At 39.3% G+C, this 14,272-nt stretch overlaps 1 protein-coding gene across 3 annotated transcripts in view; it reads right to left on the bottom strand.

Annotated features, from left to right (window-relative positions):
* Nucleotides 1–14,272, bottom strand: part of SLC37A1 (solute carrier family 37 member 1) — an 815,749-nt gene that overhangs the window by 53,376 nt on the left and 748,101 nt on the right. For all 3 annotated transcript variants that reach the window (XM_044072224.1, XM_044072226.1, XM_044072225.1), the window contains exon 18: nt 7,991–8,088. In XM_044072224.1, the coding sequence (XP_043928159.1) occupies nt 7,991–8,088 (98 nt within the window). The remainder of the gene's footprint in view (nt 1–7,990; nt 8,089–14,272) is intronic.

Here is a 14,272-nt window from a genome sequence, read left to right as displayed (position 1 = left end):
ACATAGCTTTATATGTTAGGCAGAGATCTCCTCGGAGTAGGTGATATGCTACAGAGTAAAGCTGGAGTTTTTTGAGACAGTCAATGTAGGGCATCTGTTTGAAGCCAGTAATCCTCTTTGTGAGGTACTTCTGTGGCCTTTCCAGCTGCTGCAGGTGTCTTGTGAGGTACATTCCAAAAAGGGCATTGTACTCTATAATGGGTCTAATGACTGCTGAGTAGAGGGCAACAATGACCTCTTTTTTCCAGGATGAGAACCTTTTTGTGATGAGGTGTACCCCACAGGATTTCCTGACTACTGTGGTGATGTGATTATCAAAGGAGAGACTATTGTCCACCTGGATCCCAAGGTCTCTTATCACACATTTGGCATAAAGGAGACTGCCATTTATGTGATAGTTCATGGGTACAGAGTTTTTACCAAAGGGGATGACAATGCACTTTTTGGCATTGAGCTTGAGGCCATGCCTCTGACACCAGGCATCTGTCTCAGTGAGGTCCTTCTATAAGATGTCCACATCATTTGGGGACTCGACTATGGCTCCTAGTTTGCAGTCATCTGCGAACTTCATTAGCCAGAGGACTTCTGTGTTAGCCTGTACTTCAGAGAAGTAGATACCAAACAGGAGAGGTCCCAGAACTGAACCCTGTGGTACTCCACTTGTCACTGGTTTGAAGTCAGATTTGGAGTCTGCAACTTTTACAGTGTGGCTTCTATCAGTGAGCCAGTTGGCAACCCATCTTGTGACGTAGGGATTTATACCTAGTTTAGTGAGTTTAGCTATAATTCCAGAATGGGGGATGGTGTAAAAAGCCTTGGCTAGGTCAAGATAGGCTGTGTGAACCACCTTACCCTAGTCTACAGCTTTGGTGACTGCCTCAAAGAAGTCGATCAGGTTCAGAAGGCATAATCTGCCTTTCACAAACCCAAACTGGGTGGGGTCCAGAGTTTGGAGGTTAACAATGTCTGTGTTTATGAGTTCCATGATGATACATTCCATGGCCTTGCAGACCAGGCTTGTCAGGCTAATAGGGCGATAGTTCCCAGGATCAGTGGTGGCTCCCTCTTTATGGAGTGGGGTAACTGTTGCTGTGCACCATTCAGTGGGCACAAAGCCTGAAGTGAGACCATGACTGAACACGGTACTTAAATGGGGAGCCAGTTCATTCTGAAGTTTGTGTAAAACGCAGCCTGGGATGTTGTCCAGTCCCACTTTGCTGTATTTTTGGTTTTAGAGAGTGCAGCTTTTACCTGCGTATATGTGATTACAGGGACCCTGCATTTTTCCTGCATAGATATGGGCCCTTTAGGGGGTGAGGGGGGCAAAGTTAGCACTGAAACTATCTGCCAGGATGTTGGCAGTAGCAGTTGGGTCTGTAATTTTTGTGTCATTGTGCTGTAACTCAGAGAAGATCTGGGTGTTGCCATTGAGATTCTTGACATAGCTATAGAATGCTTTGTGGTTGCCCTTAGAATCAGTGGCGAATTTATTTTCGTAGCTAGCTTTAGAGGATCTTATAAGGGATCTCAGCTTCTTACTGAAGCTGACCAAGATGCTCCTCCACTCACGGGATTTTACTCTTTTGCAACAGTTTCTTCCTTCTGTTGCAGAGTTTGTTTATGGCAGTGGACCACCAGACTGGCTTCCTTATTTTGGAGGATAGCGTTTTGGTTCTGTTTGGGATAGCACGATACATGCACTCGTGTAAGTGCTTATAAAGTGCAGTTGTGTAGGATTCAGCAGTCATAACTGTATTGTCCATGTACATGGGTGTCATGAAGTTTGATATGTTTTTATTTATATATATATATATATATATATATATATATATATACATACACATATATATATATATATATATATACATATATATATATATATATATATATATATATATATATATATATATGGCGCTGGGTCAAATGATCAGCTACACCAACACCCATATAACCAATGTAAACAATGTTTGACACGTGAATTTAGAGTAGGCTAAACAAGTGTTTTTGCTGGGGATTGCAAGCCCCCCTTTACCCTCAACCCTCTTGCTAATTATATATACCAACTCTGAGATCACACAATTCCACACATACTACTTATAATAATATGGTTCATTTATGTAATTAGCTAATAAGTTTTAAACTCTGCAGTTGCTTTGTATCAGCCTTGACTGTGGACTGCAAATAAGATGTTTCAGCAGAGTCATTGTGAACATGGTTCATCATTGAGAACCCACTTCAGTGTGTGTTGCACTAGGATATATAATTTCATGAAATGGCTTCTGTTGCATCATATTTTGTCAGCATATATTAACATTTTCTTATTTTTCATTCTCATGTACAGCAATTCCTGGGTACCACATTTTCATCTCATGGTCTAACACTCTCACAAGCCGTGTGGGGTAAAAAGTTGAAAGCACTCCATTACTACTGTTATGATACTTCATGTCTACAGACCTTGATTCTAGGCAAAGTTGTTCTTCTGTGTCTGGACTAGCACAGCTTAGCAAGGATAGTAACAGACATACCAAACATCAATGGTGCAGGTGATTGCAATTTGCTATCAGCTGGAGGTGCTGTGTCATTTGGCAGGGTGTTTTATATTTTGCCTTTGTATTTCAGCATTTTCTTGATAACTGACTGACAATGCATCATATATAACTCCCTATAATGCCATTACTTTCTCTGTCTAATATTCATGCTCTCTCAAGATATTATGTCTTTTCAAGGCCTTGCCTCATGCATTGTGCAGTTGCCCTTTATCATGGGATTCTATGCTGGTATAACAGAAATGTACACGCACACTAAAAATCACAGCTTTCTTGTCCTAAAAAGATAGGCTGAAGCCAGAAACTCTAAGAAAATTGTGTCATGTCATGGTATGTCAGAACAGTAAAAGTAAAGGAAGGGATACCCCACCCCAGTCAGGGAAAAGGCAGAAAGAAGGGGAATGAAGGAGGGATGGTGCTAGCATTGCAGCAATGAGCTATGCAAACATCTACTGTTGTGGTAGGATGACTTGGACACCTGAACTATCTTCTCTACTACATCATTGTTACAGTAGCAAAGCTCAGGAAGAAAGGGTAGATGGAGAAGAGCCAGGGTCCAGGGAGAATAGCTTTAACAAAACCTGCTCTCACTCTGGAAAGTGAATCTAGCTTATAATGCTAAGTGAAAGTGTGCACTGAAGACCAAGTAGCTGCCTCTAAAATAGATCTAGACTCCACACATGTCCAAAAAGTTTCAGAAGTTGCCACAGCTCTGGCAGAGTGAGCCTTGAAATTCTGAGGGGGACTTTTGTCATGGTTTGAGTAACAAAATATGACAGCTTGAGAGATTTAGAAATGGTTTGCTTAGATACTGGTTAACGTTTTTTTTTCTTAAAATAAACTTTGTAATCATCCCATCTAAAAACTGTTTGAGTCCATGCACTGGATCATTTGGGAAAAATGCTTACATACATACAAGCTGTCAGTACAGGAAGTACAAAGGTTAAAGGATAAAAGTGAGAGGCACAAATGGATAAGCGGTATCATTCAATTTTCCTTATACAAAGTCTGGCAAATGGAACCATTAGAATGGAAAAAGCATGTAACCCAGTATTTTGAGGAACTCTGTTGCTGTTGGCATGTTTTTATGAGCCAGATTTCAGAAGTGGAGATGATAAAAGGATATTTGTTTCTGGAGGATGGAAGAATGTTAACAGTGAGGTGTCTAAAAGACAACCTACGAAGACTGACCTATGAGAATGGGTTAGACATGACTTTTTCAGGTTTAAGCTGAAACTCAGGCTGCTGAAAATATTAATAGTGAAGCTGAGAGCTGCAAGAGTGCATTGGATGGAAGGAGATGGAAAGATGCAATTGTCCAAGTAGTGGTAAATATGAATGCCTCAGAGACTGTGGATAGCTATGACTAGAGCAAAGTACTTTGTGAAGACATTTTGGGTGGTGGAAAGACCAAGGGGCAAAGGTGTAAAATGAAAGTGCAATCCCAAGGCAAAGAATTTTAAGAAACCCATGTGTTTGCAAATAAGAACATACACATAGGTATTTCTGAAATCTAAATTAACTGGAAAAGCATTTGGAAACAGCAGATAAAACAGAGTTTGTAAGCTGAGCCTTCTGAATTTTAGGACCAAAAGAAAAGTATTCTAGTTTGAAATGTCCAAATAAGGTGTCCAGGTAACTTATTTTCTGGGAACAAAAGCTGTTGAACAGAAGCCTTTGCCCTGTTGGGTTGAGGGGACTGGCTATCACTCCATGAGACAACAAATCTTAAAGAACTTGTAGCAACAGAAGGATCTGGTTCTTCAGAGGGAAAGAATCCAAGCTTGAGTTGGAGGTGATGCTCACTGTAGCTTGTAACTATGCTGACTAATTTTTAGAACATATGCATCTAAGGTTATCTGTTTCTAGAGATGAAGACAATAGTGCAGACTTCCTACAATTTAAAAAGGAAGACAGGGGTGGAGAGTGGGGTTAAAAGGCACAGACAGTCATTGTTTTTTTTTCTTGGGGGGGGGGGGGCTTGAGATCCCTAACTTTTTCTTTTTTTTTTCTTTTTGTATTACCCTGACATTTTTTCCTCATATTGTTGCTTAGCAGCCATTTTTCTAGGTAGATTTAAATTACTTTCAAAAGAAAGCACCAGAAGAAAAAAAAAATGTATTGTTTTAGTATCTGGGATTAGGGGACAGAAGGAGTTGTTTGACTCCTTTTATCAACTTCTCCTTTCTTTCAGCTTCTTAAGAACCTCAGCTGTAAAATCTCTTTAAAGATCTTTGCCAAGTGGAGCATTTAAAAGCTGAGCCTTTGCATAATCAGGCAGTGCTTTGTAGTCTTATCCAGGCATTCCTATATATAACTGTTCTTGTATAAGCAGCCCTAGACACAGTATCTACTGCTTCATAGGCATACCTAATAGAATGCTCACTGGCTTGTGAAGCCGAATTCAACATACCAACTACATTAGATTAACTGCTGAACAGGGAAGGTTAGATAAAGATTGCTGCATATTGGCAAAATTAATAGGAGATATTTGAAGTTGTGCTTGACAGTTAATTGCCCTACATGACAAAGCCAAATATACAGAAACTTTCTTTCCAAATCTGTCAAAGGCACAACTGTCCTTTTCATCTGGAACAGAATTGGTAAAAGAAAAGGTATTGGAACTTATGTCCCCCTTTCAAAGAGATTTTAGCAGGGTCTGCAATAGGGCTCTTAAAGAGGAATTTGGTGCATCAGGTACCCTGTAGAATCTGCCAGTTTATGAGGGCAGGGGGTTGAGAATGTAGGAACAGTGAAATACAGGCATCCTCTAAGGCTCTTAAAACAGGACGAATGGTGAATGGCTTTGGGGAATCCATACCAAGTAGCTTATAACATCTTTTTTTGAGATTTAGAAACTTTTTTTTACGTTTTCATTTGAAGAATTCTTTCATTTTTGAGTTTACATCTCTAAGAGATTTCCTCATTGGTAGAATCTGAGAAAAAGGTGTTCTCAGATTCTCACTAACAAGGAATAAGGGAAGATAAGGGGGACAGAAGCTAGAAGAGAAGCCTGTAAATACTGAATGGTTTTGAATAAGCCCTGTGCAAAATTGTACTAATCCCCTTGGCTACCCTTCTGCACTGATCAGGTAGAAAGGGCAAACAAATTACTAGCTTTTTGCATGCATGTCTTATGGTTCTCCGTCCTTATGATTTAGGAGAAGAGTACACATCACTGACTTCCAGAAGCAACCCAGCAATGTCCTCTCTCACCATTATTTGCTATATGAATCTCTTCTATTCAGACAGTATCAAATGTGCTTCTTCCTTCCCAGTGAGTTCTACCTGATATATGGTCTGAAGAGACATGAGCTCACACCAGAGGAAGCTGGAGAGCTTGTCTGGTGGAATCAGGGCTGAATTGGAGCCTCAGCAGGGTCATCAGTCCTCCCAGACTGCAGAAAAGATGGTTGAAGTCTGAGATTCTTTTGGAAACCTCTTAAGATAGCTTCATTTTCTTATCAGAGGACAGTTCCACTGAAGGGGAGTCAGACGCCTTGGTCAAACATGCCAAATCTCTGAGGCGCTTGTTTCCAAGGAAACTTTTCAACAAACTTAATCTAATCCTTATAGATTCAGTAGTGAAAGAAAAAAAACAGATCACAAGACTTAACTGTGTGTTGCTCCTCCCAGCCAAATTACCCACAGACATAAGAACTGTTTGAATGGATGGGAAATAGGAAATACACCCCGGGGATCACTTCTGTGTCTCTGCTGGACAGTGGCACAGGAAAATAACTTTCTTGGGAGGCGTAAGCTATGGTACCTTGCTGGCTAGGCTTACGTAGGCCCTGGGGCCAATAGCCTAGTACCTACCTATGAACCTATATAACTTTTCCACAGAAAAAGGAAAGTTTCCCAATGCAGATATTTATTAGCCCAACTTATAGCTGAAGCCAATCAACAATATTCACCCTGCTAAGCTGACGAGAACTCTGTATATGCATTAGTATGGTTAGAAAGTTCTGATTTGTGGCAAACCAGTACTTCCATCTTTTACCAGCATATGATTTTGTCATTCTAATGCTAGACATATGGTGCTCAAGGACAGAACCCAAAGTTTTGTAGACTAGCTGGGCATCCAATATCCTTGGCAGGATATGACTTGTATAGCTATGGCTAGTGTAACAATGGTCTAATGAAGAATATTAAAGGAACTCAACCATCTGAAGAATGTTGAACTATCTCATTTATGCTGACTGCTTCTCCATGTTAAACATAAATCAGTTGTAAAAGTGGGGATAGTTTTACCCTGTACCTGTGCTGACAACTACATTGATTTATACAGTTTTATACCATCCATCAGTGTGGCAGAAAGTCTGAAAATAGGACTCTGATAGTCTGCTAGATGCACACTTTCTTTTGGGGGAACTTTTGGCTTTAGATTCTCTCCTCTCCATTTCTCTCTTGTTTTCTTTCTATCCATAGACTGTTACCTTATTTTGAATTGCCTTTCTGGAGTTTTAGTCACACTCTCTGTGGACATTGGCTAGATAACTAAAAGGAAAAGGCAATAGACAGAAATAATTATTTTTCATCTTCTCTGGATGATTTTCGATTGCTTTCCGTTTTCTTTCGGCCATGCAACTTTTCAATAGCTTTGGTTAGGGATACTTCATTATGGACTACAACTTTACATAAGATGGACAAACTGAAGTATTGTGCATCTGTTTCTAGTCAGACAAGCAAAAGCATGGCTATATACTGGTCTTAGAGCTTAAAGAGTGAAAGTGCCCAGAGCAACAATTTGTTTTTGGTATGACTGAGAATAAGTGGATGAAATAAATGGGGAAATAACTGAGAAATGCATTAACAAAAAACAACAACAAAATAATACCAAAACATAAATCTTAACTGCAAAAACTGAAGTTTACTAAAAGCAAAAGAGCAAGAAGCCTTAACAAAAACAATTAACTGTGCTCTAGTCCATACCAGGAATGAAATGAATTGCACTTGTAGGCAATGGCCCTTATGTACGAATGTAAAATAATTATTGACAATGGCAGGGTGGGTGTTAGTTTGGAAAAAGAAAACTCTAAACCTTGCTGATTGATATTAGGAGCAGCAAAAGCCTTTTGATATGGCTATGCTGCTTAAAGTGAAGTACAACCATTTATTACTTCAGTATAACTTAAGAAGAGTATCTGCTGGATTCTAAAAGGATTTAGACCTTGAGTAAACACTGCACCAAGACTGCCAACATTCATAAAACAGAAGCAACTTGGTACAATTTCTAGCTCCAAGTGAAAGTCCTTTTATGATCTGTCAAAAAATGGTGACATATATAAATAAATAAATCATGCCTACTTTGGCACTACCTCATACTTAAATGTAATAACTAAACATTTATTCTGCTATGCATACTGTGTGCCAAATTACTGTTTTCTTTTTCTTATTCTTTTGCTAATAGAAAGTAATTACAAGTAAACAACTAAACTTACTAGTAAGGCACATGCATCTGCAGTCATGAGCATGTAAAACACATTGTTCCATCCTGAAGGAGCAAGAAGTCCAGCTAATAGAGGACCCAAGGCAGCACCTGAAATAAATCATCAAAAGAAAATTGCATAAATTATCTTATCTTGAACAATAAATTGCTTATAATACATTGCTTGTTTTTTTTTTTTTTGTAAATCTTCCTTAAAAAATAAACAGCTTATAATATTCTAGATGTCATCACAAGAATTTCTGTGATGATGGAAGGGGAGGAATTTCTTAAGAAAATACAGATAAATAGGCAGTTGACAACTTTTTCATGTTTCAAACAGTATTTTTAAAGCAGAAAACAACTGAAAAATTAACTTTAGCATTGGAATATTTTAGTCAAGCAACAGATGTAAAAAGAAGTCAGGTACCAACAAAACGTAACATCACAGATCTCAAATAATGTCCATCACCAGAAGAGCAAATTTCTTCCATTTCAAAGCAAAAGCTGGTTTTCTGGATGCTAAGACTTTGAACGCCACATATAACAACATATACATGTGTTCTACATGTTTTCAAACTTAAGTATGCACTTTTCACATACCTAGACTTGTTGCATATCTCTCCTTTTGCATAAAATGTTCCTTTGGTAGAAAGCAGTTGAGGAGATATTTTGACTTGTCTTACAAGTAGGGTAAATCAAGTCTTACAGGGTCATAATGGAGCTATCAGGATCATTTCATACCTCCCCCTCAGAGCTTTCAGAAGTACGCTTTGGACAAAGGAAGCAGGAGATGAAACATGTAAGTAAACCTACCTGTCCACAAGAATGAAGAGTCAAAGCAGAAAACAGATTTATTGTCGAAGTCTCCCTGCCCTCAAATGCTTCTATGAGAATCTCTATGGAAAACATATTTACTGTGGAAGTCTCCCCACTCTCAAATACTTCTATGTGAATCACTTTGTTAATCTCCAGCTGGCTATTCAAGAAAGATGACCAACTCAGACCAGAAAACAGTAGGCCTCTTCCTCATTATAGAGAAAGTCACTGCCATGTTGCCTCTCTAGACTAGTAGATGTCCCAAGATGATCTGGGAAGGCCTTGATGTTGCATAAAAAGCCATCAGTGCCAGCTAGTTGAAGTGGAACTTGTCCTCAAGCGGGCAGAATCCCATCTCCTCCCTCCATGTCAACACAAGACAAGTGTTGTTCCAGTCTCAAGGTGTCCAAAGCTAGAGTCAAAAATAAGAACAGGCTGTGAAAATCATATCTCAAGAGACAGCCAAAAGAGATGTCTCCATAAGTTCTAGTATGAAAAGACTTTGGAGAACAGATGAATTAGAAAGTCCAGACTTCTTTGTAATAGCTTCACTTAGCTGTAAGGGACCAGTAGAAAAGCCTGCTGTAGAAGCATGTTAAATGCACCACCATAAATGCTGCTACCATAAGCCTAAGACTTTCAACAATGAGCTGGTTGGTATCATCTGAATGGAAGTGACGGCCTACAGAGTACTTGCCATTGAAGAAGAAATCCTCTGCAGATACAATAACACTCAGCTTGCTATGGAATTGAGAATCAGTCCTAGAATACAAATTATTAAGAAAAACCTAGTTATGACTTCTGAATGCTTAATGTAACCCTTTGTAGGAGAGAAAAATCCAACATTTTCTCCTGATGCTCCTGAAACTGGTTCTAAAAACAGCCTGCTGGAAGTCAATCATCCAATTAAAGGAGAACATAAATTACTTGCCTGAACAGAACTGCCACAAAGATATACAGATACTCTTTTAAGGGTATATCTACAGGTGACAGATGTGATACTCCTTGAACATCGGTAGTCCAAAGCACAAGACAATGAGAAACAAAGCTAATCACTGTTTTCCATATGAAACCACTGCTGGCACAACTTCTAGGTGTACAATAGTAGTGATTCTCTTTTTTGGGGATAAATCTTCCTTGTTTGAGTCAGTACTACCATGGAGTTGGTATATATAATCCTGAATTTCTTTGCAAAAAAAATGTCCATGAAGAGTAATCTGTCATAATCAGCTGGCTATCAGTGAGAAATAATGAAATACTCCATGGCTGCAAAAAGCTGGAAAAGATGCCACAGTCCTGGCCTGCATAAATGCAATGCCAAAAGTGGGCATTAGTAACTATGGATAGGCCTTTTGTTACTAATTTACATTAACCAATAACTTACTTTTGTATTCAGAGAAAGTGAGCATCAAGACTGGTTCTCTTTCAGAAGTGTGCCCCAGTATTAGGTAAATACTAAGAGTAATGAGGGCATGATGTTCGAAAACAGAGACATACATTTATTAGCCCCACAACTACTTCAGTTCACAGTCAAGGGAAGAGGTACTAAGGTCCTTGATGATTCTTCAGACGCTTATGGCCACTATTAAAGAAATGATCAAATACTGAGTGAAGAAATTATACAATCTAAACAAGAAGCATTTTCTGTCTGTGCCATAGGTTATGGTCTGAATGCAGTTTGGTACCATCTGGCAATTCTTTTTGACAGGACTTAATTGGGGAACTACCTAAACAGCAGGCTCAGATATTTGAATGTGCCACATGGGTCTTCCCCTTCATTCTTCACTTTGAAAGTTACTCCCATAGCTTGGCCCACATTGGTTAAGATCTCTCTGAGGTTTAGATAATCAGTAGGAGTTGTGAAACCCCTAACCTCTTTAGCCTGTCAGAAGATGAAACACCTTCTTTTAAGACAAGAATCATCTATGCATCCTCCTCCTCTAATCACACTCTTTCCTAGACTCTGCCATATCTAATAGATACTGAAAACCCCAGCTGGGGAGGGCTGCACCGCCTCTTTAAAGTTTCATACTGAAGCTGGTTTAAGTCTTGGGTCAAATACCAAATAAACAAATGGTAAAGAACAGAATGCATAATAAAATCACAGAATTGCTACAAGATAATTTTGATCCCAGGTTCTCATCAAACGCCAAAAATGTTTTGAAATACTTTTTTGTTGAAGAGTGGCAACACCTACGCAGAAGGTTGCTCTTGCAACCTTTAATCATTTTTAGAACTGACTTATCACATCATTGGTAAAAAAAAAAAAAAAAAAAAAGATCCATTCCCCTTTACCACCTATAGGACTTAAAATTCCGAAAGCTAACAACTCTGGCTTTTCATATTTCTATCATTTCCTTGCTAAACTTGCAACACTCAGATGTTTTTTTTGTGGTCTTTCATGGAAAATAATGGGTTCCAGAGTGCATTCTGATGCCAATAATGTTACTTGGAATGAGACTATCAGAGATTTGGTACTCTACATTTTCACTGGGAAAATCAATTAACTTTTTATCGATAACTTTCTTATGGTGCTTTAAACAGTCTCTAAGCTGAATGAAAGCAGCTTCTTTGTCCCAGAGCTGCAAGTTAATAGGAACTAAAACATTAAAATACTGAAAAATCATTTTGTCATATGCTGCCAGGAAGACCTTTGTCACAGCCATCAGCAGATGACCTGATAATCATCAACATCAGCTCTGTTGATGTAGCAGTAAGAGTTCAGAGGCATCAACGTGTCATGTGACACCTTTCATTTAGTAGAATATCACATTTAACAAGGTTACTAGTTTGATATATGCAGGAATGGTAATAGTGCTTCTTTCTGAAGTTTCTGCAATGCCTAGGACATTTCTCAGTGCTCCTTTTTATACTTGCAAGAAGAAAATGATGGAGAGGAATTACAAGATATTTTTCCTGGTGTTCCTTCTTATGCCAGTTCCTACCTGTCTTTGGGCAATTCTTGAGAGTAGTCGCACTTTAGAGGCCAAGATCTGGGTCCAGACAAAACATGCCATGTGCTTCTACTGCAATGTCATCTTTTGCCTCAAAATGCAATTAGAAGGAAAAAAAGGTCAATATTACTTTTAATACACAAATTCAAAAATACTGGGATAAGTAAAACACTGATATTTACTGTGCAACATAACTGGGGAAAAGATGTTTTAAATCTCAAGTGAAAACAAATTAGCCACAGAGGTTTAGTGTTTGCCTGAAGTGGTGTGGAAAAAAATAAACATAAAGGCATGCTCCTTCCTTCTATTGATACTAGCTCATTGACAATATCATGAAACAATGAGCAATGGAGGAAGGTAGAGTTAACAAGTCTACTTTGAAGACAAATCCAAAGCAAACTGCCAATTCCAGTGGGGTAGAGTCTTCACTATCCTCCAGGAACTCATGTTTATATATGAACTTAGATGTCTGGTGGAGCTAGTAAGGGAGGATGGGCATGCCTATCCTGGTGGGAAAGTCAAGAAGGAGCTCACCACTGCTACAATCCCTCACAGTAGGGGCAGCAATGCAAATACATAAAGGAACATAAGATTCTTGGATGGACCTATTTATTATGATGGAGATAGGGAAGGCTATGCTGTTGGCAGATAGTTTGCGGAAGGATGCAGGTAAATTATCGGGTGCGTTGGAGCATGGTTTCAGTCAGAGGAGGAGTTTGTTTATTGTGTGTGTGGACATAGGATTGAGGCTGAAGGAAGGGGTATGTGTTTTGAGATCAGAGGGGAAGGTATGGGGGAAGCTGGCAGTAAGTTTGGCTACACATTCCACAAAGAAAATAGTGAGGCTGTTTCTTGATTAGAGCAATTAGGTTTTGGGCATGGGATGTCTTTACTGCCGGGTGAAGGAGGGAAGAAATAGTATTCCGAAATTTTCTAGGGTTGTTAAGTATGTTCAAATTGAAGCTTAGAGTAATATGTTTTGTGTCACTGGTTATTAGTTTTTTTACGGAGTTGCAGAGTTGTTTAAATTCTAGTAGGGTATTAGGTTGCTTATTTCTTTGGTATTGTTTCCACGTTTTGTCTCTTAGGAGCATGATCTGTTTAGTTTCCTTAGATAACCAGGGAGAAGTTATAGCTTTAACTTTGTTGGTCCTGAGAGGAGCAAAGTTATTGAGTAGGTACATAAAAGTTTCATTAAAGTAGTTGATGGCATTGTCAAGGGGCAGAGTTCTTAAAGGTGCCCAGTCAGTTAGTTTTAGGCAGTCTGAAAATGTTTGTGAGTTGAAGTTGGACAGGTTTCAGGTTTGAATGTAGTGATGTTGTTTATAAAGGGGGAGGGGTACTAGTCAGCAAATGCTGGTAGATGGTCACTGAGGGGCTCAGGAAGGATTCCTGAATTTGAGATTAGATTTGGATGAGACAGTAAGATCCAGTCAATGATGGAGCCAGAGGTTCCATCTTTGTTTGGCCTGGAGGGGGTTTTTATTAGCTGGGTTAAGTTAGAGAGGTTGATTGTTTAGGTAGGGAATTGAGAGTTAATGGTGGCCCAGTTAATGTTTACGTCACCTAAGATGAAGGTTTAGTTTTTAATGTTAGAGGAGAACCAGGAGAGAATGTCTTCTAGTACTGGGATGTTATTATCTGGTGGGATGTAAAGAGCAGCTATGCATATGGACTTATGTTTGTTCAACTTTAAGGGAGCTATTTTTAATTCAGAGTTGGCAAATTTTGGAGTGGGAGTATTGTATCGGGTAACTTTAGTAGGTGGAAGAGTAGATTATGCTACACCACTTCCTTTTTTGTTGGGCCTATCATTACGAATCATATGGTAGCCAAGTGGCAAGATTTCATTATCTTTTATGTGTGGCTTCAGCCAAGTTTCTGAGATGGCAACTATGTCTGGCTGGTTGTGGGTAAGCCAGGCATGTAGATTAGGAATTTTATTACGGAAACTTTGGGTGTTAACTGTGGTAATGTGAATGCTCTTGGGGTGCGAGGGGATGATGGATGGGGGGTTGCTGGGCCCAGGATTGGGGTGAATGTCGCTAGAGGGAGATATGATCTAGTATGAGGGCGATAAAGCCTAATGTGGAGGGGGAGTTTGAGAGGAGATATTTAGCATATTTGTTGGGCAGTGGAGAGTATGGTAAATTAGAAGAGGGTATGATAGGTAGTACTTTGTGTTTATATAACAGAGTTATGTTTGATGGGTAGAGTTCATGGATTATAGAGGATGATGTAATATGTTGGTAGTTAGAGGTATAGTGTAGTGCAAAGGTGTAAGAGGCGTAAGGGAGTTGTGTAAGGTAAGTAAGGGTGCTAAGGAGTGCAATGGACAGTATTAAGCTAAGGAAACATGTTGGTGACAGACATTGTATTGATGGAGTTAATCACTTTAAGTTAGGCTTGTGAGTGTGTGAGAGAGGTGGTGCATGACTGGATGAAAGATGGAGTGGGAGGAGTTAGTGATAAACAAATGTGGAAGTAGTGTTGGCAGTTGGGAATTGGGGGCAGGGTAGGGGAGC

Source organism: Protopterus annectens, chromosome 5.part0, assembly GCF_019279795.1.
Source record: "Protopterus annectens isolate FY-2018-M chromosome 5.part0, PAN1.0, whole genome shotgun sequence".
Taxonomy (NCBI): domain Eukaryota; kingdom Metazoa; phylum Chordata; order Ceratodontiformes; family Protopteridae; genus Protopterus; species Protopterus annectens.
This window is presented reverse-complemented; position numbering and strand designations above follow the sequence as displayed.